The sequence below is a fragment of the Equus przewalskii genome, chromosome 2 (genome assembly GCF_037783145.1).
Source record: "Equus przewalskii isolate Varuska chromosome 2, EquPr2, whole genome shotgun sequence".
Classification (NCBI taxonomy): Eukaryota; Metazoa; Chordata; class Mammalia; order Perissodactyla; family Equidae; genus Equus; species Equus przewalskii.
Genome location: NC_091832.1, coordinates 28739855 through 28764542, shown reverse-complemented (window position 1 = coordinate 28764542; position 24688 = coordinate 28739855). Strand labels below are relative to the sequence as shown.

Here is a 24688-nt window from a genome sequence, read left to right as displayed (position 1 = left end):
GGGGTGGGAGGGGGGGAGACGACGAAGACAGGGCCGGGTCTCTTCGCGGACGAGACAGCGGGGATCATGGCCGCGCAGGTCGCCCCCGCCGCCGCCAGCAGCCTGGGCAACCCGCCGCCGCCGCCCTCGGAGCTGAAGAAAGCGGAGCAGCAGCAGCGGGAGGAGGCGGGGGGCGAGGCGGCGGCGGCGGCAGCGGCCGAGCGCGGGGAAATGAAGGCAGCCGCCGGGCAGGAAAGCGAGGGCCCCGCCGTGGGGCCGCCGCAGCCGCTGGGAAAAGAGCTGCAGGACGGGGCCGAGAGCAATGGGGGTGGCGGCGGCGGCGGAGCCGGAGGCGGCGGCGGGCCCGGCGCGGAGCCGGACCTGAAGAACTCGAACGGGAACGCGGGCCCTAGGCCCGCCCTGAACAATAACCTCACGGAGCCGCCCGGCGGCGGCGGCGGCGGCAGCAGCGATGGGGTGGGGGCGCCTCCTCACTCAGCCGCGGCCGCCTTGCCGCCCCCAGCCTACGGCTTCGGGCAACCCTACGGCCGGAGCCCGTCTGCCGTCGCCGCCGCGGCGGCCGCCGTCTTCCACCAACAACATGGCGGACAACAAAGCCCTGGCCTGGCAGCGCTGCAGAGCGGCGGCGGCGGGGGCCTGGAGCCCTACGCGGGGCCCCAGCAGAACTCGCACGACCACGGCTTCCCCAACCACCAGTACAACTCCTACTACCCCAACCGCAGCGCCTACCCCCCGCCCCCCCAGGCCTACGCGCTGAGCTCCCCGAGAGGTGGCACTCCGGGCTCCGGCGCGGTAGCGGCCGCCGGCTCCAAGCCGCCTCCCTCCTCCAGCGCCTCCGCCTCCTCGTCGTCTTCGTCCTTCGCTCAGCAGCGCTTCGGGGCCATGGCGGGAGGCGGCCCCTCCGCGGCTGGCGGGGGAACCCCCCAGCCCACCGCCACCCCCACCCTCAACCAACTGCTCACGTCGCCCAGCTCGGCCCGGGGCTACCAGGGCTACCCCGGGGGCGACTACGGCGGCGGGCCCCAGGACGGGGGCGCCGGCAAGGGCCCGGCGGACATGGCCTCGCAGTGCTGGGGGTCTGCTGCGGCGGCGGCGGCGGCGGCAGCCGCCTCGGGAGGGGCCCAACAAAGGAGCCACCACGCGCCCATGAGCCCCGGGAGCAGCGGCGGCGGGGGGCAGCCGCTCGCCCGGACCCCGCAGGTACACAGCTGAGTGGGGAGGGGGCTGGGGCGAGCGGGGTCCTGGGAGTGGGTGGCGGCTGCGGGGAGCAGGCCACAGCCGTGGGCTACCCCCAGTCCGGGGCCCCCACTGCTGGGGAGCTGCCATTGTCTGGCTCTTCTCTCTTAAAATGGCTGCCTGTGTGCCTTCCTCTCCTTTCCTCCTTCAGCCTTTGTGTGGGGCTTTCCCTGAGGTGTCTGCTCCCCTTCTCCCTCTCCCCTGGTCCCTCCGAACTCCGGGGGTCTTCAAGGGGGTGCGGGGCAGAGTGTGCGGGGAAGGGCCCTGCCTGGGGTGAGGGGGTGCTGGGGGCTCGGGTTAGGGGTGTAGGCAGTGCTAGGAGGTGGGGAGTTGAGTGAACAGTTCTTTGCTCACCTGCCGCTTCTCTCTGACCCCCTGCCTTCCTCTAGGCCGTCTCCCATCTGTGCTTTCAAGGAGGGGCCCCTCGGGCTCGGGGGGACCTCCAGGGAGGGCAGGGGACTGCTTGGGGGCAGCTAGAGGCCGGCTGCGGTTCACCCTGGGCAGCCCGGGCCATCTCTTGTCTTAGTCTCCGTCGGCCCAGTGGCCTGGGCTTCTCCCTGGAAGTGCTGGTAAACAGCTGAGTGATTGGAGTAGTAAGTGCAGATTGCTTTGGTTTGGGATTTGAATTATGGAGGTAAAATCCTTCTGTCAAAGCCAGGAGACAGTTGGTCTTAGGTTGACATCCTATCTGTGATCTGATTGGCTCCCCATCTCCTGCTCTTGGCCATTTATAATTGCCTCTGATGTAATGGTACAACAATCCTGATGAGCTCATAAACTTTTACACTCTGCTTTTCTGCCAGTGATAACCCAAACCATCGCTGCCTCTATCTGCCTTTTATTCCAGAGCTGAAATTGGCTGTGACCTTGAGGAGGGAGGTTTAAGCAGCAATACTGTATCAGCAGGAGCAGAGCCCTAGACAGGCTGCCCTTGTTACATTGTGCCTGAAACAAAAGAGGAGGCAGTGGCATTTTGCTTGTACCTTGGATTTATTTTGCTTGTTATGTTTTATGCAGCTTGAAATAGATTCTGTGTTGTCAGAACAGTAGCTGAGTTTTTCTCTACAATGGGTTTGCTGTTTGTTTTGGTTTTGTGACTTTCCTGATAGTATAAATGACTTCTTTGATAGCTCTGAAGATGCATTTGTCTTGAGTAATTTTGGCCCTGTTTGCTTTGCAGAATTGAAATTATTTTACTGGGCTTTTTATTGAGTGGCAAATGTGGGGTCTTTATGAGAGATGGGGTAGGAGCAAACTTTTAAAAAATTTTTTTGAGAACTGGAAGCTTTCTGAGAGAATTTCGTATTAGGTTCACGTGTTCTAAGGAAGGCTGGCCTCATTCTTTGTTTACGCGTTGAATTTTGTTAACACTTTTGTAAATTGAACTTTGGGAGAGCAACTCAATTTAAAGGGAAGCTGACATCTTTCATGATCTTGAGAGGGACTTTCTCCTAAAGACTTGGTTTGGTGAAATTTGTCATTTGTTCCTGGAATATCAGAAAGACTAGTTTTCTGTTTTGTCATCAATCATTTTTAAAGCTTTGAAATAGAGAGCCACCCAATTTTTTTCTTTGTATTGTAAGGTATATTCCACTTTTTTCTATCTTCCAAGATGGTAAAGATATAACCTACAATGACACTTTAGATTTGCTTAGAAATTACAACTTTTAGGCACATTTTTATGTGATCTATCTTATTTGTATTTTGCTCTTCTTCCCTCTTCATCATGTCTGTCTGCAATGCTTTGGTCAGGAATATGGGGTAGTCTATGGAGTCGTGTATCTTTTCAAAGAGGGAAAAAAGCTCTGTTCATGCCCGCCGCCCCCCCCCCCCCACAGTACCCAGTTATATCTTTGTGCTACAAGATTTTGTTCACTTAGGCAGTCTAATTAGCTGTATTCCCTCTCCATGCTAGAACTGCTTTTCTACTCTTCCATTGAGCTGGGAGTTTTGAAAATAGTTGTGTTGGATGGCAGGTTTAGAGTTCTGTGCCTTGACTGCATGTCTTCCATGATGTTCTACATCTGGGGAGGAAATAGGGGAATTTTAAATTTGATTTCTAGTGTCTTGGAGGATAAGTTTTGTCTTAGAAAACAGAACATTTTCTTGTCTTTGGGTCATTCTATAGTCTACATCTCTTTCCCCTCATTCCTTTCTCTTTTTTGCTGGGGGGAGTGGAGGCTGAGAAATTTATCTTTCTTAAATTATTAGAGGAAATTATTTGAGATAAGTCAAGGCTCATTTAAAAGCAAATTGATTTGAATTCTGTTGGTTTGGGGATAGTCAGGCAAGGACTTTTTCTCTTTTTTTTGATAATAACTTTTGCTGTGTAGTGATTTCTGTTTTTCAGTCATTAAACAAACGTTTGAGCACTTTCTCTTTTGCTAGGTACTATGCTCTATGTTGGGTAAATGGTAGGAAAATAGATATAATCCCTGCTTGGAAGCTAGTCTGTGCTGCTTTTGGGTGAATTTTCTGATTAGCTGGTAACATCACTGGACCTAGCACTTCACACAACACATAGATTCTTGTTCAGTTTCAGTTCAGTTGCCTACTCCCCTGAGACCCAGAGAATGGGCTGGTGAGCATGCACTTGTAGAAGAGACAGTGCAACTTCCAGTTTTGTGGGCTGCTTCAGGTATGTAGTCTAGATGAAGGTTGTAGGTGGATAGACTTTGTTCTGAATTCTTCTTTACTACTTAAGGACAAACCTCTTAGCAGACCATGATGCCCTGTTCTTAAGCATTCTTAAATAATTGAGTCTTGCTCTGTCCCCTTTTTTCCCTAACTCAGTCTTAGATTGAGAGTATTTTGCAGAGACTTGATTGACACAGCTAAGGTGGTAATGTTCTCGTTTAACTCTACCTTTATGAAATAAAGATTAGGTAAGTGTGTATATTGTGGCTATGTCTTGTCATGGGAGCTGGGAAGATCCCAGCAGATGCACTTTTGTCCCTTTCCATAAGTAGTATCGTGTCCCACGATGTTGAATTCTGCTGTTGATGAAATACTTTTCGGTCACCTGTGCACTTGAACTTCATGTAAAGTTTTTTCATTTGGGATGCTTTTAGCTGTAGTACTTTGAGAGTAGTACCAGCTCACCAAAGTGAAAAATGAAATAGGCTATATAGTCCAGCATCAAGAAGGATTTGATTGTAGATGTTTGGCTGTTAGTTCCTGCTGTGGAAATATCAAATGATATTTCCAACTCCTGGGAAACAAATACAGGAATCCTGGACTTATTATGGGAATGCCTACTGGCAGAAATTCTGGGCTGGCTGAAATACAGGACTCTTGGAGCTCTCTCAAATAGGAGGGACTAGGAAAACCACACTGAGACAGCACTCAGTTGTGGGGGCTTCTTGTTTCTCTGCTGTCCGTGAGAGAACAGAGGGTAATGGGGTTGGGATGGTGGTGAAAGAAGAGGGAAAGCAGCCAGACTAAGGTTGGCTTCTTTGTATTGGGCCCTGTGAGGACTTTTTTAGGTTTCTTCTTTTGTGTGTGACACAGAGTAACCATGACAAGTGGCACCTGCTGTAACAAGATGTCTTGGATTGCATTAAACATTCATATGTTGGATTGACTCCTGTAGGGTGTGATATCTACAGTAGGCCTTTTGCAAAGAGCTTAGTGAACTTTTTTTAAATGTGGAAATAGGCTATCAAAGTAATGATCAAGGCTCTTTGCTCCTCCCACCCCCCCCCCCCCGAAAGGTTGTAGTGATTGGCTTCAAATCCCAAAATTCTAGAAGCAACTGAAGCATGCAAATATGGTTAAAATATGGTATTCAAAATAAATTGACACTGAGTAGTTTTTTCCTGCCCCTGAGCTGGGAGACCTCCGTCTCTGAAATGGAGTCCTGATTCCTGTGGCTTTTATCTCTGACTTTTTCCTTGTTTAGGTTGGTCAGTATCATTACTGACGTACATGGAGTTGTCTGTGGCAGAGTGGTGAGGGCTAAGGAACACAGACTCAGGAGGAGGAGAGGAGGCTTTGGTTCTACGTGCAGGTTTGGATTAAGCAGTGTGACTTTGGGCAAGTCATTTGCCTTCTCTTTCATTTTCTCTTCATCAGTAAAGTGAAGTTGGTGGACTACATGACCTTCTCCCTTTCTGATGCTACACATCTGCTTGTACTTCCATACCTGGCTTGTTATGAGGGCAGCTTCTTCCTGTACATTTATCAGGAGGGGTCTTGAGACCATCTTTCTTCCCGTGGGCTCAAGGAACTCAAGGTTATTTTCCCCTGAGGATTTACAGGAACAAGCTCTGAACAGTTGGGTGCCATGGTGGTCTGTGTCCCTTTATAGAAAAAGCCCTACCAGACTGTTTTGCCTTCAAACTGTTAATCTGTTTGTCATTAGTCATTCCACCTGGTTGGTGGTTTTAAAACACTAAACGGTAGTTGAAAAATTAGGCAGACTTCATTACAGCAAGGCTTGAAAAATAGTTGCTTCAAAATGTCCATCAGAGTTTTGCCGGTAGATTAGGGGTGGAGTGGGGAGTGGATATTCATAAATTCAGCATTAACATTGTGTTTTTTGGGGGGGGGGACAGGAAGGTGGGGAGAGGTAGCATTAAGCCCTCCAGACTCTTCTGGTGTTTAGGCAGGTCTTGGTCTGGTTTGGGCAGTTGGTTGTAATCTGAGTGCCTGAACTTGCCCTGTAAATTTTGCTGAGAGAGGAGCAAAAGTTCCTGAGACTGAAACAGGAAAAGCTAACCGTCTCAGCGTCAATTTCATAGGTGTGTTGCCTTTTCTTATACCCCTGGTTTTTTAACTGTGGTGTGGTTTGCAAGTGGTCTTGGAAATGCTATTCTTTCTCTTCTCCAGCACACCTGAATTTCCATTCTTTCTCCTCCTGGTTTAGTAGTTTAGAAGTGTAATTTAGGCATATTAGGGGTGTGCTAGAAGGAAGCTTCCTTTTATAAAAGAGGGGAAAAGGTAGAGGGAAAGGTGTTTGATAATTCTCTGCTTGACACAGCAGCGTCTTCCTCTTTGAAGGAACCAAATGTTTCAGAGCTTTGTGTAAATACTTGCTGAGCTGTCAATATGTACCCAGGAGGTTTCTGTAGTACGATGTAAATGGCTCTATAGAATGTTTGACAGGCAAATTAATAAACAGTTTTCAAGCAAAGATAATGCTAGTCTCTTCTTATATGGTAGAGTAAAATAGCATTGGAGGAAAAGACTTGGGGATAGAGAAGAGGATAGTGCGGCGGGTGCAGAGAGCTCAGAGATAAGGAGAGATGATCTAAAAGAGATTTGAAGAGAAAAGATGCTGCCCTGGAAGAGCAGCCTCCATGGCTCTGGCTCCATGCTAAGTTCAGGGCACCTGGAGCCCTGTTCAAAATCGATTGCAGTTTCAGAATGCAAATAAACAGAAGTTTGGAAAGAAGGCCCTAAATTTCAATAGTGAGGTAAGTATCCTCCAAAAGCTTGGTTTATGAGACTTTGAGTTTTAAAGCCTTGTTCTTTCAGAAAGTTTTTGTAGTTTGGTGAGATGTTTTTAGGGTTGGGTTTGCATTTTTGGAATACCAGAAAGGAGAAAAAAAGATATTGCAACTTTGGCGTTGTCCTCGGCCTCTGTTCTGCTCTGGCTCTCAGGATTATAAGCGCACTCCAAGGGCTGGGGTTATTTATATAGTTTTATTGGACTTCTGTGCATCACTTATATATTAAAATTAATGCCCCGTGTTCCTGGGTCAGTACAAAGTCCAAATGTTTGGGGACTCACTAAATCATGCCTTCAGTGTTATGTGGGTAGATTCAATCTTTGTTTTTGAAATTGCCATTTTAGGATTAAAAACATTTCTGTGTTCCTTCAGTGAAACATTCTTTTTATGGAGGAAGAAGTATTTTAGCTGTCTGCCTTTGATACTCTGCTTTGGTAGCCTTGTGAGATGACCAGATTTAAACTAAACCCACTGGCTCTGACACCAGTTTTCTCACAAGAGGTGTTTTTTGGACCAGAGTCCTTGGAAGTACCTTTTTAACTTAGCATAGTAGTAGAGAATATGAACGTAATTATGGCCCTGACCATAATTTGTAGGTTCACCTAACTTACCCAAGGCCATCAGCGTGTTTTAAAACAAAGTACAAAAACTTGGGTTAACATTAACAGTAGTTGCCCAGGCCTTTCCCAGTATGGTGGTGGTGAGGGTGTTAGAACTTAAGACTTGTTGCTGAGAGCGTGATTTCTACCTTAGGGAGATCTGGAGATTCAAATAGGGGTGGGAAGTAGCCCTATGTGAACCTACCAATTAGAAACTAGGAAGGGACTTAAAAGATAGAGGCAATATCTGCTTCAGAGGAATTTAGTTTTCTTGGAAAAGCATACTTATGTGCACACATCTGGAAAACTTGCAAAGCAAGGTTTTATAAATGGATATAGACCAAACTAAGTATATGGGCTGAAAGAATCTGAGAATAAGGAGCAATCAGAGTTGGGCAGGGTTAACCTGGGACATCTTTTCAGAGGCAGTGATTTGTGAAGCTGAATGTTCAAGAAGGGAAAAGTTAAAATATTAATTTGCTTTTTCATAAAGCTAGTCTGAGTTCCCTGGGCTTTATAGAATCCAAATTATACTTCCATCCCCCAACCTGTAGTTGTCTCATTCCAGTGACTTTGAGAATTTGGACTGTAACCATAAAATTCCTTGAAAGAGAGTAGTTCCAGGGTCTTAGTGGTTCCTGTGGTTATGTGGGGCCTTTAGTACAACCTGCCAAGTTCTTGGCCAGTTCAGGGGCTCTTTTGTAGTAATTTTGGGTTTGGAAGTTCATGTCACCTTCAGAGTTGTGTGTCCTGGACGACTCTGCAGTAATGGTGGTTCAACTTTGGTTGGAAAGCCTGGAGTTTTTCTTTTTTAGCAGAGTTAATTGACCTTTCCTAAACAAAACAAGAGCGATGAAGTACCTGTTGGGACTCAGGCTGCTGCCGTTTCTGAAGAGTTGGGAGCTATGCTTAAGCTGAGTTGCTTGGATCAGACCTTTTATTGAGGGTTGATGGGTGGGTAAGCCTACACATAGGCAGTTTGCCCATCTATTCACAGAAATGGCCTTTAATAGTGCTTGTGATTAGGTTGGCTGTGGCCAAGAGGCTCATAAATGCTGCAAACACATGCTTATTCCTTTTGGGAGCTTCTGAAATGTAGTGATTTTGGTTTCTCTTTACCTGCTGTTCCATGTGTGATAGGACCACACGTTATTTCTGGCACTTTTCAAGGGCTGTGAGTGGATGCTTAACAGCTGAAGATGCATAGAGTGTCCAGTGCCAGGCTACTGCAGTGCTTCCACCTGGAAGAGAAGGATGGGTTGCACTGTTCTAGTACAGTCATGCACCACGTGTTTCTGTCAATGAGGGACCACATATATGACAGTGGTCCCATAAGATTAGTACTAGATGTGTATAGCCTAGATGTGTAGGCTATACCATCTAGGTTTGTCTAAGTACACTCTGTGATGTTGGCATGAAGACAAAATCGCCTAATGATGCGTATCTCAGAATGTATCCCCGTCGTTAAGCAATGCATGACTGTATAGAAGTATGGAGTCATGAATACAGATTCTAGTTTAGAAAAATCTCTTGTGTTGCCATTCTGGCATTTTGCAAAAGTGAGTTTCTAGTAACTCAGAATTGGAGCGCAGTGGTTCATCTGCCATGGACAGCAGGTGTGTAAGGGCTTGAGATAAACTCCTTAGTCAATCCTGGTTTTAGAAGAATCCAAGTTAGAGTGAGTGTTGACTTAACTGCCTTGAGTATTCTTCCTTGAAATTGCTCCTCCTCCTATTTAAATAGATAGAATTAGTTTTTATTGAATGTGAAGGGATATCTGAGTGCACTTCTGTTTTTGTTAGTCATTTGTGCATACTAGGAGATGGTCTTGGGATAGGTTGAGTCTTTATTTCCTAGTGGCTTCTGCGTTTTCTAAGGGTGCACTGGAATGGGAAGGAGTCTAATGCCAAGAATGCATTCCAACGTGCTGCAGAGTAGGAAATTTGATCCCTAAAATGTTGACTTAGTGTTGGTTATGGTGCATATTAGAAATCACCCAGTAATCCAGGACAGATTTTTGTCGCCCTCCAGGAAGTTAATGTTGATACGAAATACTAAAGGGCTTTGGGCACTGGGGCTATGTGCTCTGCAGGCCCAGAGTGCTGCTTGAATTGCTACCCATATGAAGAGGAAATGTGCCACGTGCTTTTTTTCTCTCTTTTGCATTTGGGCTTCCTTATGGCTTCTTTGCTTCTGGGTTCCCAAGTCTGCAGTGTTAGATATTAGATTTCCTCCTCCCTTGGCACTGACACATTCATGATTTTCTGTGGCTCATCACCAGCAGCCAAGATTTTTGCTTGCTTTTCCCTCTTAAACTTGTTAGCTTTCAGCTTGCTTGTTTATAGACATCTCTGTTAAAAGAAACTCCCCTCTCAAGATTCAGCACCAGCACGATGGCAGCAGGGGAGTCTAGGGGTTGGTGTGATATCAGTCATTTAAAAACCCATTTGCTGTGTGCTTGGTGTCTTTTATTTTGCCTCCTGTTTTCCTTAAGGTCACAAATTGCTTGCTGGGCATGAGTGCATGTGAGTCCAGCTGTTTACTTTCAACTGACTCGTGCCTGGTGTACTTTGACTTTAAGAAGAGTGTGAGTTCAGCCACGTGGTAGAGGATTAAAGGCTAATCGTGCTGGGTGCTTCCTTTCAGGGGAAACAGATAGTCTTTGGGCTCTTCTTGCCCAGTGATTTCCCCTTTCTCTTGGGTAGACTTTATTATGGCTTTCTGTTGTCCTTAGAGAACAAGTCACCCAAGTAGGAATGCTTGGAGTTAGTTGCTATTTGTTACTATGTCTTGTCTGGCTAATACAGATGGCTTTCTCGCTTTTTGGACAACATTCTGTTCTGGTCCTAAGGTGGTGGAGTTCATGTGTTGGTCCAGCCGTTGGTTTCCACGTGTGAAACTCCTGATGATTCAGATTTGGATAGTCTGCCTTTCGTCTGCAGACTTCTAACTTTTTACCTGTTTAGGAATCTGGACTGCCAAAGATAACTATATTATAAAGGATTTGGGGAACAATTCTGTATGTAGTTTATCCACAGTTTGTCCTGGACCTGGGATAGGCCAAGGACATCACTAGATCCCAGTTTTCAAATGATGGCATGTAGGGGGTGAATATTAAAGATGATTACTATGCATTTGAACACCTACTTTGTGCCAAGCACTATGTTTGGGTGTCTCCATGAATTTCCTCATTTAATCTTCAAAGCTGTGAGAAGTGTGTTCTATTGTTATTCCTCCCACTTTACAGATGAGGAAATAGAGTAAGAATGAGAAATTTCCCCTAGAGCAAAAAGCTCGTAAAAGGTAGAGTTCGGAATTTGAATCCAGGTTTGTCTGATTCCTCAAGAGTTTTAACAGTATAAAATACTAAATTTGCTTCTCCAAAATAAATTATTTAAGCACTAACGCTTGCTGGGACATTACTTTTGCAATAGCCTGGAACTCATAAATGGGTTGAAAGACTGAAAAACCTTTGGTTACAGTTTGACATTATGTCTAGATTCTGTCCTATCCATCCCTTCCATTTAGAATTTTATTTAGGTTTCTGATGAATGGCCATGTGATCCCAGTGGTGAGAACTGGCAGCATTTGGTCCTCTGGGCCCTTTCTCTTCTGGAGGGATCTTTGAGAGTGGGGATGGGGGAGGGATTCAGGCTCAAAAATAGAGTTCTTCCCTTTGATCTAAGTGAGAGTAACTTGCATTTATGAAAATATTTGCAGAGTGATTTTACTGTCTAGGTCTTGGAGCACTCACTGGAGAGGCAAGGATTATTGTCTTAATTTTCCACTTGGGGAGAGTCAATGCATAAAGGTTAAGCACCTCACACAAAGTTTCATAGCAGAGTTAGCTCTAAAACCGAGGTTTAAAGATCCCTTGGGCTGTGTGACTTTAGGCAAGTTGCTTAACTCCTCTGAATCTGTATCCTCAACTATAAAATGAGGAAAAACATATTGCCTTGCAGGCTGTAGTAAATGTTAAATAAGATATGTGAAAGTACTATAATCAAAATTCGAACTTGACTCCCGGCTGGTAGATAGAATTGAGTAATTAAAGGCAGTGTTGGTCTTCACTGAATTAAAAACTATCGCATAGTTCTTAGCTACATCTGTGTTGTATTCTTTAATAAAACCCAACAAATTTTATTAAGCAACTGTTGTTGTAGTTTGAGAGAGCGATTAGTGCAGCGGTTCAAAGTACATTCCCTAACCATCAGCATCAGCATCACCTGGGCCCTGTTTGGAAATGCAAATACTCCTTCAGACCTACAGAATCTAAAACTCTGGCAGTGTGTTTTAACAAACCCTCCAGGCTGTTGTAATGCATGCTCAAGTTTGAGAACTGGATTTAGGCATTTATGCTCAACTGGGCTACAGAATATATCTGAACTACCTGAGGAGCGTCTTGCAAATTTTACCATAGGCTGTTGTTTCAGATGTACCTGCCCTTCCCATGATGTGAAAGTTCTGTTGGATGGAGAAAAGTTTAAAAGTGCTTGGGGTTGGGAGAGAAGAAGGAAAATATTTTTGAGATGGATCTTCTACTGTGCAATAATGATAAACTCTAGTGACAAAACATGTCTCTTTATTTATAGGACTTGGGGACTCCCTGCCTTCCATCTCTGTTTCTCTTAGCTCTTTGGTGACACAACATGGGGATTGTCTCTGATTGTTTGATGAAGGTGGAAAAGACCATTTTAGGATGGTGACCTGTAGTGATCTCCAAGTACGACCAGTTGGAGTAAACTACCTAAGAAAGTGATTCTTAAAATGCTACTCAGAGGCCAGTATTGGAGCATTAATTAAATGCCGTTGATGTTCTTTCTGCTTGTGATGGCCAGCTGATCTGAGAACAGGGCCTTTGGTGATCTGGTGATCTCTCAGTAGGCCATCCTTGATGACTTCCCTCCCTTTCTCTCTCTGCACTCCCCAGTGGCCAGCCTGAGTTTTGCTGTTTCCTTTCCTTGTATCCCTTGTTGTGAAGTCCTAGCAAATAAACCCACTAAGTAGACTCCTGACAAGTTGCCCCATCTCTGAAGTGGATGAGGTCTCTGAGGAGTGGACATTTGAGCCAAGACCTCCAGATGTATGACTTAATGAATAAGGACTGTGCTTGGCACAGAAATGAAAGTTACAGAAATGGTCAGGTAACAAACAGTAACTATTGCAAAGACCAAGTGGAGAACCAGTGTTCTGGTTCACCTGGGCTTTCTGAAAACCCGATGTGGTTTCTGTATCCTTCCCATTGAAAACAAGTTTCCTTGTACCAGGCCTCTTTTCCCTCCTGCCTGAGAATTGAAGCTGTGATCACTGTGACCAGGCTGCAGTGAAGGCAGAGGCTTCCGGGAGGCAGTATGCTGACAGTTTGATCTGTGATTTGATATTTGTATGTACAGACAAATGCTCTAGTAGGGAGTCTTATATTCTTTCTGTGTGTGTGTGTTTTAAACTCGCTTTATCATCCCTCTGCCTTTTAGCTTTATTTTCTCTGTTCTTGTTCTTTTCTTTTTTCATTCTCTCTTTTGGTGTCTAACTCTGTTAATAGAATGCAAAGCACATGGAGACCTCAGTAACTTTACCACCCCAGAGCTGGTAAAATGTCTTTAAAAGGACTGGAGATGCAGTTTATACCACTTTCAGATCAACATCATTTTACTGAAGATTCCTGGTGTCTGCTTACCCCTTTTGGAATGGCTGAGCTAGAGTCAGGAAGTGCCTTTGTCTAATTAACTAATAAACAGAAATCTCCTAAATGATTTCTACCTCTTCTCTTTTCCCGCTTTATTGCCTTTAATTTAGAGACTGTTTCTTAGCCCTCCCTAATCTGTTTTTGGGGTTCTGTTGGTCCAGGACAGATTTGTAACATTCTTGTTTTTCTTTCTAGTCTGTGATTTGAATCCTCTGCTTTCCCAGTACAGCTTTGAGTTGGCTTGTTTAAAACCCCTACATAAAACCTCAAGTGACCAATATGTGGTCTCATTATGGTATTTTGGGTTAAAATAAAATGAGGTTGAGATAGCTGGGTTCACCCACCCAGACACATTCACCAAAGGGAAGTTCTGTGTGCCTTGAATAAGACCATTTCTAAAGGGTGTATGAGCTAGAACAGACTTGAGTGTCGGGGTAGGGATAAATTTTAGGTAGATTTACATAGCTTAGCATGCCAAGTGTCCACCCCAATTTGATTACACTGGCCAGAGATAGCAAATAAAGAGGAGAGACAAGCTTCAGAAAAGACAGCTGGTAATTTTTGGTCTCGTGTGTTTCTGTACCCATGTATTTCTTGTACACATTTCTTTGGACAATGGTGTAGAAGATGTTGGTACCAGTGTACTTTTGGAGGTTTGAAAAGAACTGGAGAATTTATAGGACTCTATGGCTTTTCATTCAGGGGATTGCTGACCTTAAAAAAGCCTGAGGATTTGATGTCGCCTATAATCTTAATAAGGTTGTGTCCTGAGCCATTCTTTAACTTATTTAATTGGGCCTGTTATAGTTCAGGGTGGGCTTAGGGGGGACCAGGTGGAAGGTTGGCATTTTTGAAAAGTGTTCCAAGACAGCCCTAGGAATTAATGAAATAAACACAGTGGTGTTGCTGTTGCTTCTCAGTGTCTATCAAAATACAGGGCTTGATTGGACTGGTGACAATCAATCAAAGCATGATGGCAAACGGAATCCTTGACTGCATGTACGTCAAGTTCCTACAGCTCAGTGATGTGTCACAGACACCTTTTACTATAGAAGTAATAACTTTGGCAGGACGTAGAACTGTGCACTTAGAGAAATTTAGGATCTTTCTATATAACCCTTATAAGGCCAGTCTAAGTTTGGAGTTATAGATAAAACAAAAGGAATGGGGGAAATGAGAGCTTTTTTTTTTTTTTTTGAACGAGAAACCAAATGAGGCCTTAAAGTTTTGTGGTTAGGAGCAGTTTTTGCTTTTGCTTTGTTTGTTTTTGAGCAAAGCAGTTTGATATGGAAGAGGGAGGAGTATTTTAGAAACTAGGTCAGAAGAACTAGGTGTGATTTAGAAGTGTCTTTATTGAAAAGTTGGTATTTACCCTCCTGAGTAAAGCTCAGTTTGTAAGGGTATATGACCCTTGCCTCTCCGTGCTCTTCGCTTAATGATAAATGACAAGCAGGGTAGAAAATGCCTAAAAACACTGTCCCACTCATTTGGGCTTGTGGTCTGTCCACATTAAGGTCCTTTCCCTAGTAGAAGCACCAGAGGATGGTTTGTGGGAGGAAGTACCTTTTTCTGGTGTCAACCCATACCACCTCATGTGGGTAGCAAGGTCTGTACATTATTAAGTTTTTAATTATTGAGCATGTACTGGGATGCAGTATACCAACCTACCTTCCTTGCATACCATCAAGATTTCCTAGACTTGGATCGTGTTCCCCATTTCTCAGGAATTTTGGGGATAAGAACTTTTTTTTAGCTCAACTAATTGCCCAGTCGTGTTACTGAAATGTTGTCTAATTTAAAGTATACGATACAATTGGGACTTGCCAATTTAAGAAGTCTCATGGCAAAACTTTTTTTCGGAAAACCTGTGAGTACCTACCAATCATATGCCAGTTGCTTACAGGAATGCAACAAATACTTACTGAGCTGCTACAGTGTATCAGGCACTGTGTTTGGAACATGGGATTCATAATTTCTACCTCCCTGGAGTACTTTCCAGTGGGAAAGATGTAAGTAAATAATCACAAATAACTATATAATTACAATGTAATAAATGCACTGGAGGAAAAGTACTATCTTCAGTAAATTATCTTCCAGCTATTTTTTAAAGTAAATTTTTATTTGTGATTACCTTGGCTAGTGGGTGGCTTTGTACGGTTGGGCTCTTGGGATGGATATCGGTCAGTTCTGATTCCCTTTCCCTTCACTGCTCCAGGGTCAAGTGTTACAGGAAATTCTCCATCTGAGATTGGACTTGTAATGGGCTAGAGTCCATTCTCTCTCAGCAAGGCTCTTCTTTGTGTGGAGATGCATTGCAGGACATTTGGCATCCTGCTCCTCAGGTAATAAATGCCAGTAGCGCCACAGAGTCACTGTGATAACCAAAAGAGGGACTATCATACATTTATTTCCAAACACTTCACAGGGGTTCATTTTGCCCTGGTTGAAAACTATTGAGCTTCAGTGTCAGGATTCTTGGAAAGGAGCTGTTGAACGAATTCCTTTGGGAGAACAGACTGAAAGTAGGTGGAGCTTGAGAATTGGACTGGTCAACTCTTTTGGTGTCTGATTTGTGTGTTCTTGTTTTTTAAATAGGCATTTTGAAACTGTGCTTTCAACCCCATTCTGCTTTTTTCTCTTATTGAGGGTGGAGAGAGGGAAGTAATGACTGTTGTGTGTGTACTTTATGAACTGGTACTATAACAAGCATTTCATATACTTATCATTTGAACCGTCTCTTTGTTAGTTTTTTAATCCCCATTTTACAGATGGTTCTGATGTCAAGGGATGAAATGACTTGCTCAGAGTGGTGTCAAAACCTATGCTTTTTTTCTGTTTTTAAAGCATAACTTTAATTTATTTGTTAACCTCTGATTGACCAGTTTGAGTTTCTGGGTCTTGAGTGTGTGGGATCAGATCTTAATTGTTCTGGTTTCTAAAGTTTATTGCTAAAAATTTGGGACTTGTGTAGGATGGTAATAGTTAACATTTTCGGTGCTGGAGGATAAAGCAGTCAATTAAACACAGACACATACCCACCTCCTAGAGCTTATGTATTCTAGTCTAGGATATAGACATTAAAAAAGATGAGTAAGTAAACCATATAGTATGCTAGTGATACATGCTTAGGAGAAAAGTTAATCAGGGGCCAGGTATAAGTAGTGTGTAGGTTTAAAATTTTAGATGGGTTCACCAGGGAAGGCCAAATTGAACTGATACTTGATGTGAGAGTGAGCTATACTAATACCTGGGAGAAGAAAGAGTATTCCAGGTGGAAAGATCAGTGAATACAGGGGCTCTGAGGCCAGAACATGTCCAGCTGTTTTGAGGGACAGTGTTTTGTTTTAATGTATCAACTCATTTCATTCAACCCTGAGAGTGCTACTACTGTTACTCTATTGTGGTGATGTGGAAACCAAGGGACAGAGAAGTTAAAGGCATGGTGGAGGCAGGGCTCTTAACCGTTGCTGAGGACAGCCATATAGAGCCAAAGCATTTTCTCAGCGTCAACGAGGTTAGGAATTGCGAGGCCTCCAGATAGAATTTTACTTATTCTTCCACAGGCCTCTTTCCTTTCCTACTTTTAAAGTAGGAATGTTTGTTTTACCTACAAATCTGCATGTTCCTAAAGCTTATATTCTAGTGTAGGATACAGACAGCAAACAAGATAAATAAGTAAAGCATATAGTATGTTATTGATGCGTGCCCACGTGAACAAGACAATCAGGGACTGGATGTAGGAATTTGGGAAAGCTCAGCTTTGCCTGAGAATGCTGCCTATTTGGGAATCTGAGAATCTGTGGTGCATTCCTGGTTTTTCTCTATTTGCCAGGCACTGCCTTTTTCAGACCGTTGTTTGGCTAGGGAAACTGATTGTGGATCTGAGTTCTAGAGTCTCTGCGCTGGAGATGGGAGGAGTTTTGGAGGGAGGCCATGTAGCCCAAATGCTCCCAGACTGGATGTGAGAATTGCCTAAGGAGATCCCTGGCTGCATCCCAGAGCTGCTGATTCAGAATCTGGAGGGCATGATTTGATTGTGTAGCTGAGAAGGGTAAGGTACAACCCGGCTAATGCCTTCCCTGCTCCCCTGGGGAGTTGGTCAGAGACTTGGGATGGGAGCCCAGGTGTTCTCTCACCCTGGTAGTACTCTTTTCACCATGTTGTACTGCTGCCTTGCTCTTCAGATTAAAAGGTTGTAAAGAAGGGGATGTTTAATTTTATCAAATGGCATTTCAGTTCCTGTTTAATTGTCTTCTTGGGGCCTTACTGTTTTTATAACCCTGGGTTTTAAGCAGTACCTGAAGAGGAGTTCTTTCTCAAGAAGTTGTGTGGTTTCGTAGAGGCTTTTATAATTTGCTGGAAGTTGGGAGAAATTGGTTAGCTAAGTTTGGTCTTCCAAAAAAGTGATCTTCATCATTTTCAGAAGAGCATTTTCTCTGAAAGATGGCTAATGAAAGTGCTCTAGATGAGGAGCAGGACTTTATCATTTGTTGAGGGATTCATTAGTTTGGGCTCTAGCTGCTTTATTTGAAGGGCTCTTTCTGGAACCAAAGAAATACCAGCCACCTGGTTGTGGTTTTTCTGGCATGCTTCTTTTGGGTGGACAGCTGTGAGGTGGTTATTACAGTTGGTTCTCATGATCTGTTTGAGTTTTGCTAGATGATTCAGTGACTCTTCCCCCTTTCATCTCTTTTTTCTAACCTTAGTGAGTTTTCTCTGATCTTCTGGTCTGGAAGGATGGAGCCACAGTAGCCTAAATATCTCTGAGCCAGGCCTCTTGTCTTGTTCTCTATCACTTTAGAGACAGAGTTTGGGTTGGAAGGTCCTGAGTCTGATGTCTGGTTGCAGCCCCTCCTAGAGGCTTGGTTGGGTTAATGCTTCAGATGATGTCTTTGAGTGGGCTCTTAGTCTGCAAAGGGGAACATGCCTGATTTTCTAGAATTGGTTCTGTAAACAGAATGGGATAGATAGAACTTTTCATTGACTTTGGATTTTTTATTTATATCGAACTTGGATACTTATGGAACTTTGAAAGAATTAAAACAAACCTGTCTCTTTGGAGTGGTAGTTGCAAACTAGTTGTTGGTAATTTCTCTCTCATCATAAGCAGATGACCAGTTTCTTAGAACTTGAATGAACTCGAACTAGAATCAAAGAATCATTTCTCATCTCTTGTAAAGTAGAAAACTTGGTTGTGATTCTCAGGTTATGAATGATAAGAATCATAGGCTGGGGGCCGGCCCTGTGGCTGAGTGGTTAAGTTCGCGCACTCTGCTTCGGTGGCCCAGGGTTTCGCTGGTTCAGATCCTGGGCGCCGACATGGCACTGCTCATCAAGCCATGCTGAGGCAGCATCCCACATGCCACAACTAGAAGGACCCATAACTAAAAATATACAGCCATGTACCAGGGGGCTTTGGGGGAGAAAAAGGAAAAAGTAAAATCTTAAAAAAAAAAAAAAAAAAGAATCATAGGCTGAGTTTGATTTTCTGGGTCAGGTGTTTTTATGTATATCTGATGAGAGATTTTTATTTCCCTATCATCAGTTTAGCTTCAGGAAATCTTGAATGGTGTCTGGTGAGGCCAAATAGGGGGTTAGGAATCTCTTACTTCTTCCTGTCCTAGGTCACATAAACAGTGGGGAAACATGACTGTTTAAATGCTAAACAAAATGAAGGGAGTCTCCTCAGGAGGATTTTAGGAGGCACGGTCTGGGGATAGAACTAAATAAGCAGGTTTCTGGACAGTTTCTCCTCAGTTGGGGTAGGGGTCCTTGACCAGCCTTCAAAGCCATGAAATACGGGAAAAGTGAAAAAAGCACTGGATACAGATGTCTGTGTGGCTGGAGAAGGGGACACAATGAGAATGTCTTACACTGGTCAACTCATGTGAACTAGGGTACAAAGGGTGGTTCTTTTTATGGACAGCTACTCCTTCCATCCTAAGATCTGAGTGGAGCCACGTGGAACTTGCAGGAAACTGAAAGCTCGTTGGTTGGGAGAGGCCTTAGCTTTTATATTTGTCCCTGCCTGGAATGCTTTTCAACAGGGGAGGGTCCAGTACGGGAACTGGATCAACAGCTGCCGCCTGTCCCTGTAATCACAGGAAGCTGGGGCCGGGTGCCTTTGTATGGGAGCTCTGCAGCCAGACAATAGTTTGTGCTGGCGGGGCCATGTGGCGAGTCACGTGACCTGGGGCTGTTTTCTGCTGGGGTCCTTACCCATCTGTTCTCTTGACTCTTTCTGGGTTATCAGGCGCCAGTCCAAGTCCTCCCAGGCAGCCAGCTTCATGGCCAGAGATTACGAGCACTAACCTTCCTGGCAGGGGCGGTGTGGCTTCGCGTTTATGCAGATTAGCCATGTGTTTCTCACTTCAAGGCGTTCCACAGGAAAAGCCTTTTCCTGTGTTTGGCTCTCAGTGGGCGGTTCCCAGCTTACTGTACTGGGACTTAGCAAGCAGCAGGCGTGCACGAGAGGGATCACAGTACACTGGCCCCCTCCCATTCCACCTCCACTGCTACGTCACCACAACACAACCGCTCGCGCTCTCATACTGTTGGTGTCATTCATTCGGTGCCAAGATTGCTTTAAAAAATTCCCTTGGCCCCAGTTCAAACAGGAGTACAGCTGGGATGTGTTAGATTTTAGGCAGTCTGCCCTCAATTTGAGATGAGTTATAAATAGCAGTGCCGACTTCCTTAACTACCGCTCTCTGAGGTAAAATGCAGGTTAATTACTGTGGGAATCAATTAGGGGGTTCTTTCGGTTAAAGAGCCAGGGATGCTTTTTTTATTGTTATTATTAAAAGTCATACAACAAATCTGGCCAGGAATAAATTGAAAGCACAAGGAGTAAGAAATAATATTTAAATGTCCAGAATCCAAGGTTATGGCTCTTGGTTTATACTGGCCCCAACTAGTTGGCACTTAGGGTGACAGAGCAAGTGGTAGTCAAGACTTCTGCTTTCTGATGGACACCTTTTTGGCAGCCCCAGCCCATCCCTCTCTGTTGTGTTCTTGCCAGTCCTTGGGTACCAAATCTGGCTCCTTAGGGTTGCTACTTGATCACAAACTTTCTGCATCTTTGGATCGGGACTGACGCCTGAAGCTTTCCTCAATTGGACTTTTATTTCAGGAAAATTAAGTTTCTCTTTCCTGGTGCCATTGTCATGTGGTGTGGTATATTTTGGTGAACAGTGTCTTTCTGCTTTGAAGTTTGAGTCCCTGACTCCATCTTCTCTGCTCTCTTCTCCATCAGTTTTGGTCAGAAATTGGAGAATTTAAATTCCAGTCTGTTATATCTCAGCAACCCCTGAGGGTTGTTATGGCTTTCCATGGTGCAATAAGAAGTTGTGAGTGATTCCATTAGCCACTGGTCTGAAGGGGCTCGTAATTCCATTTGTTTGGAGCAGGGGAACTCTTTATGCAAGCGGTTAGTCTGTCGTTAAGCGATGCATGACTGTGTTCAGAGGGACCAGCCTGCTAGGCATCCTTGCCTTTGATGCCCCGAAACTACATCTTTTGATGCATTTCATTTGGCAGGCAGTTGGTAACATGGCCAGTGATCTGGAAAGAGACAAGTGGTAGATGGAGATGCGGGTTTTCTTATGGCTCTTTTCCTCTTTTTTATTTTTATTTTTTATGAATGCAGGAGAGTATATACCAGGGGACCCGACTTCCCTGATCAAGGGGGCAGCATTTTCCTCTCAATTATGTGTCTTTGTAGCAGAGCCTTTGCTTTTGAAGTGTAATCACAGTAATCTACTCATGTGGTTTCCCATTGAAAGGATTTCCTCTTCGTCTTGCCCAGAGTGGAATCTCTGGCTTTTTGCAGCCAGGGTTTGGCGTTTCCCATCCTCTGCTTCTTCCTTGGTTCCTGCAGACTACTGATACTGGCTTTTCTATCTTGCATGTAGTAGGAATTTTTCTGGTCTGAAATTACTACTTTCCAATAAAACTGGTTAGTGAAGATTTAAGGCCCCTTCTCTGTTACGAGAGATTGGAAGATGACATTTCATCTATAACTGCAAATCACAAATCTTTCACAATGGCTTTAAATGTCAGAAGTGTGAGTTAGGTCCTTACCCACCTCCCTTCTGATATGAGCAGATGTTTAACTTTGACATGCAAGCAGAGTAATCTGTTTGAATTGAATGTATTTTAGTTTGCTAAACTGCATATTTTGTTGATTATAACTCTGGTGCAGGGAGGGGATCAGAAATCTGATGTCCAAGAAAGGGAAATGTCTTAATTTTCTTTTTAGAATAAGAATTTCTGTGACTTGCATTTATTTTTGGTCTGCAAAGATTTCCTAAAGTTGGTGGAAGAGTCTTTGAACCTTTTATTGACTAGCCTCAGTGTAAGTTGCTGTCCTCTGTTGGGAGTCCAGGCCCCTTGATGAGAGAAGAAAAGGTAACTTGCCTTTAGCCTTTTGTTTTTAAGCAGTTGTTTGGGGATGCCTGCGCAGTTTGAAGACCTCTGGTATATGAGGGCACAGAAGTTTCTTCTCAAAAGTGTGTTTCTTCTCCCTTGGCTGTTTTTCTACCCTCCCCTCTTCTCTTTCAGTTCAGTCCACATTTTTTTCTGCCCTCAAACTCATAACCTGATTTAGGGTCTAGAGTGTGCCCCTGGCCCTGTGGCTACATAGTTTGATCTGGACTTTCTCGTCATAGTATCCCTACCCACTTCTTGCAGTAGGGCAGCCTGGTACATTGAAGTTACTGAGCACCAGTTTGCACTTGGGGTCTTTGGGGCGACTTTGAAGATAAAACACCTGATTTCTGCCTTCCCAGAACTAAGTCTTGAGAGTTGCAGTCAGCTGGATAACTAAGTGCTAAAATTTATGATCCAAACTAAATTTACAGTAGGACATTTAGAAATGTGAGAGATCAGAGTGTGCTGAAGAAGTGGGAAGTGACTTCATGTTGAAGGGTTGGGTTTCTACTAGTGGAAGCCATTGTGGACAGGAGTGCAGGGCAGGGTACCATTGCATAGAGCTGGGTATGTGCCGTGTGTGGTAAACTTTGGCATGAGACTGAAAAATGTGTACAACTGGAGCACACTGTGGAGGGCTTTAGAGCCAGGCAGAATCACTATTTATCATTATTGATAATGGCCGCTATTTATTGGACATTTAAATACTGGCAACTATGTGAAGTGTGTTATGTGCATTTTAGATGAAGAACCAAAGAACTGATGTGTTCAAGGTCAGACAGTGACAGAGTTAGGATTTGAACCCAAGACTATCAATTGACTCCGCTCTTTGCTCTTTCTGTGCAATACTGTACAGAATATAGTAGGTAGGAAGTTTGGAGGTATTGTGGAGTAGGGAAAGATGAAAATGATTTGTAAGCATTGCTCTAGAACTGTGCAGTTCAATGTGATAGCCACTAGCCACATGTGGTTATTTGAATTTAATTAAAAGTAAATAAAAATAATTCCATTCCCCAGTCGCACTAGCCATATTTCAAATACTTGATAGTAACACGTCACCAAAAATTTTATTGGGCAGTGTTTCTCTAGATCACTGGTTGTCAGCTAGTAGTATACATTAGAATCATCCAAGGATCTTAATGGGGGTGGGGGGCGGGGGAGAGCCCTTCAAGACACACTAACTTGTGTCTCTAGGGAGAGGCCCAGGCATTTGTGAAGCTTTACAGGAAATTCCAATCTGTAGCCCTGGTTAATAGCTATTGCTCTAGAAGCTCCGTAGTAACCATGGTAAGTGATGACTACCTCCCATGTGTTGTGGTGAGACCTGAACTGATAGAAACACAAGAGTGGCCTGGTCTCTCTGTTCAGCAAAAGTCTTTCTTCACCTGGGGGCCACATGGACAGTCACTGCAGTCTAGGATGAGATGAGGATCTCATCATTATATGTCCCTGTGTAAGTCCCCGAGCTCTTTATGGGAGAGAATGGTGATGTTTTGGTTCCATTGCCAGGTGTATCTGGGGAAGACCACATGCTATTTATTACTCACTGGTCCACTCTTTGTTAAATTTGAACTTCCTAAACAGTCCCAGGAGAATCCATGTAGCTCCAAAATTACGATTGGGAACATTATTGCAGCTTCTAATACAGAGGCAGGACTTGGGCAAAAATTGTTCAGTTATGATTGTTGGAAACAGTGCTTTAATAATATTGACATGTAGTCGTGATTTGGGATACGATTTTACTATGATTCTCTGTAGTTTAGAAAGTTGGAGGAGGCTCCCATCATCAGTGGTACCTTTTTAGCTGAGATTTCAGCTGTAGCCTAAGAAAGAACTTTGCTTCTGCTTTTTTCCTCTTGATATTTGGAAGAATAGTCTCTGTGGCTTTTTGTCTTATCCATTTTCCTCATGACAGCTTGACTTCCCCTATTATAAAACACTTAGGGTAGTACTCTGCCAAAAGAAAAAGACATGTACAGAGAACGAATTGTTTGAACACTTCCTCCCCTTTATTTTGGAGGGGTTTTTGTTGTTGTTTTTTAAGGTCTTATATATCTTAAATTATAGAGTAATTTATTAATTATAGAATGACAGAAGTAGAAGGGACTCTACGTGTAATCTAGACCAGTGGTTCTTAAAGTGTGGTCGCTGGACCAGCAGCATCTGTATCACCTGGGAACTGTTACAAATGCATATCCTAGTCCCGACCCTGAACCTACAGCATCGAAGAATCTAGGGAATGGGTCCCAGCAGTCTGTTTTTTAGCAAGCCCTCCGGTGATTTTGGTACATGCTAAACTTTGAGAACCACTGAAAACTCCTTAATTTGAAAGTTAATAATGTTCAGGCCCAGAGTATTGATTTCTACTTTCCACCCTCAAATTAAGATCCAGTTTTCAAGTTTTATATCAGGTCCAGGCCTACTCTCCAACTTCAGTGTATCTGTCTCTTTAAGGTCCTTAGGGAAACTCCCCACTCCCTTCCACACCATCAATAGATGTAGGTAGGCATGTCTGGCAGGGGAAAGTGTGCTGAGGCTCTGTCTTACGTAGTTGCAATAGGGTAAATTATGTCAAAAAGTGAATGAGCTGATTGAACCTGTTGCCCCACAAAGCTGAAAGAAAGCTATGTTTATAGCCAAATACCTGTGAATTGAACTTTGAGCTTTTACTATTGGTGCTCTGCTGCACCTCTATATCTTGTGCTTTAAAGAGACAAAAGTTCTATCCTCCTTACACCCTCAAACTCTTGAATGTTAAAGGATATGAACTTTTTAGTTGAGATGCACAAGGCTCTAAATTCAGAGTCACGGTTCCCTCAACAACTGTAACTTAGCCATGTTACCCATTTGGAAGAAAGCATAAATTTTAAGTACTTGTGCCATAGTGCAAATGGGCTACAGATGTGCAAGTAAAAAAGATTCCACTATTTAAAGAATAGAAACATCTAGATGCTTGTGTATTTGAATTCCCAACCAAGTATATGAAGCATTGAAACCAAGTTTTGGTGTTATTGAAGATCATGGCAGAGTACAGCAGCACCATCCTCTCCCAAACTGAAAAGGCTTTTTCTGGTTTTCTACACCATGGAGTACATATATTCATTGCTCCACACCTGGCCTGTCTTTTGGATCTCCAGTAGTACCATACTTAGAAAGTAGTATATAGCTTACGAGATGCTTTTACAAACTGGTGGTGTTTTCATTTTACATAGGCCAAAATCAAGGTTCTTAGGAAGGTTAAATGACCTGCCCAAGGGTTACTGGGTCTTTACCATTACTTTTTC

The 24688-nt window shown here is 44.0% G+C and overlaps 1 protein-coding gene across 2 annotated transcripts in view; it reads left to right on the top strand.

The window, feature by feature from the left end:
- ARID1A (AT-rich interaction domain 1A) overlaps window positions 1–24688 on the top strand; it is a 67393-nt gene continuing 42705 nt past the window's right edge. For both annotated transcript variants that reach the window (XM_070610577.1, XM_070610576.1), the window contains exon 1: window positions 1–1200. In XM_070610577.1, the coding sequence (XP_070466678.1) occupies window positions 67–1200 (1134 nt within the window). In that variant the 5' untranslated portion in view covers window positions 1–66. The remainder of the gene's footprint in view (window positions 1201–24688) is intronic.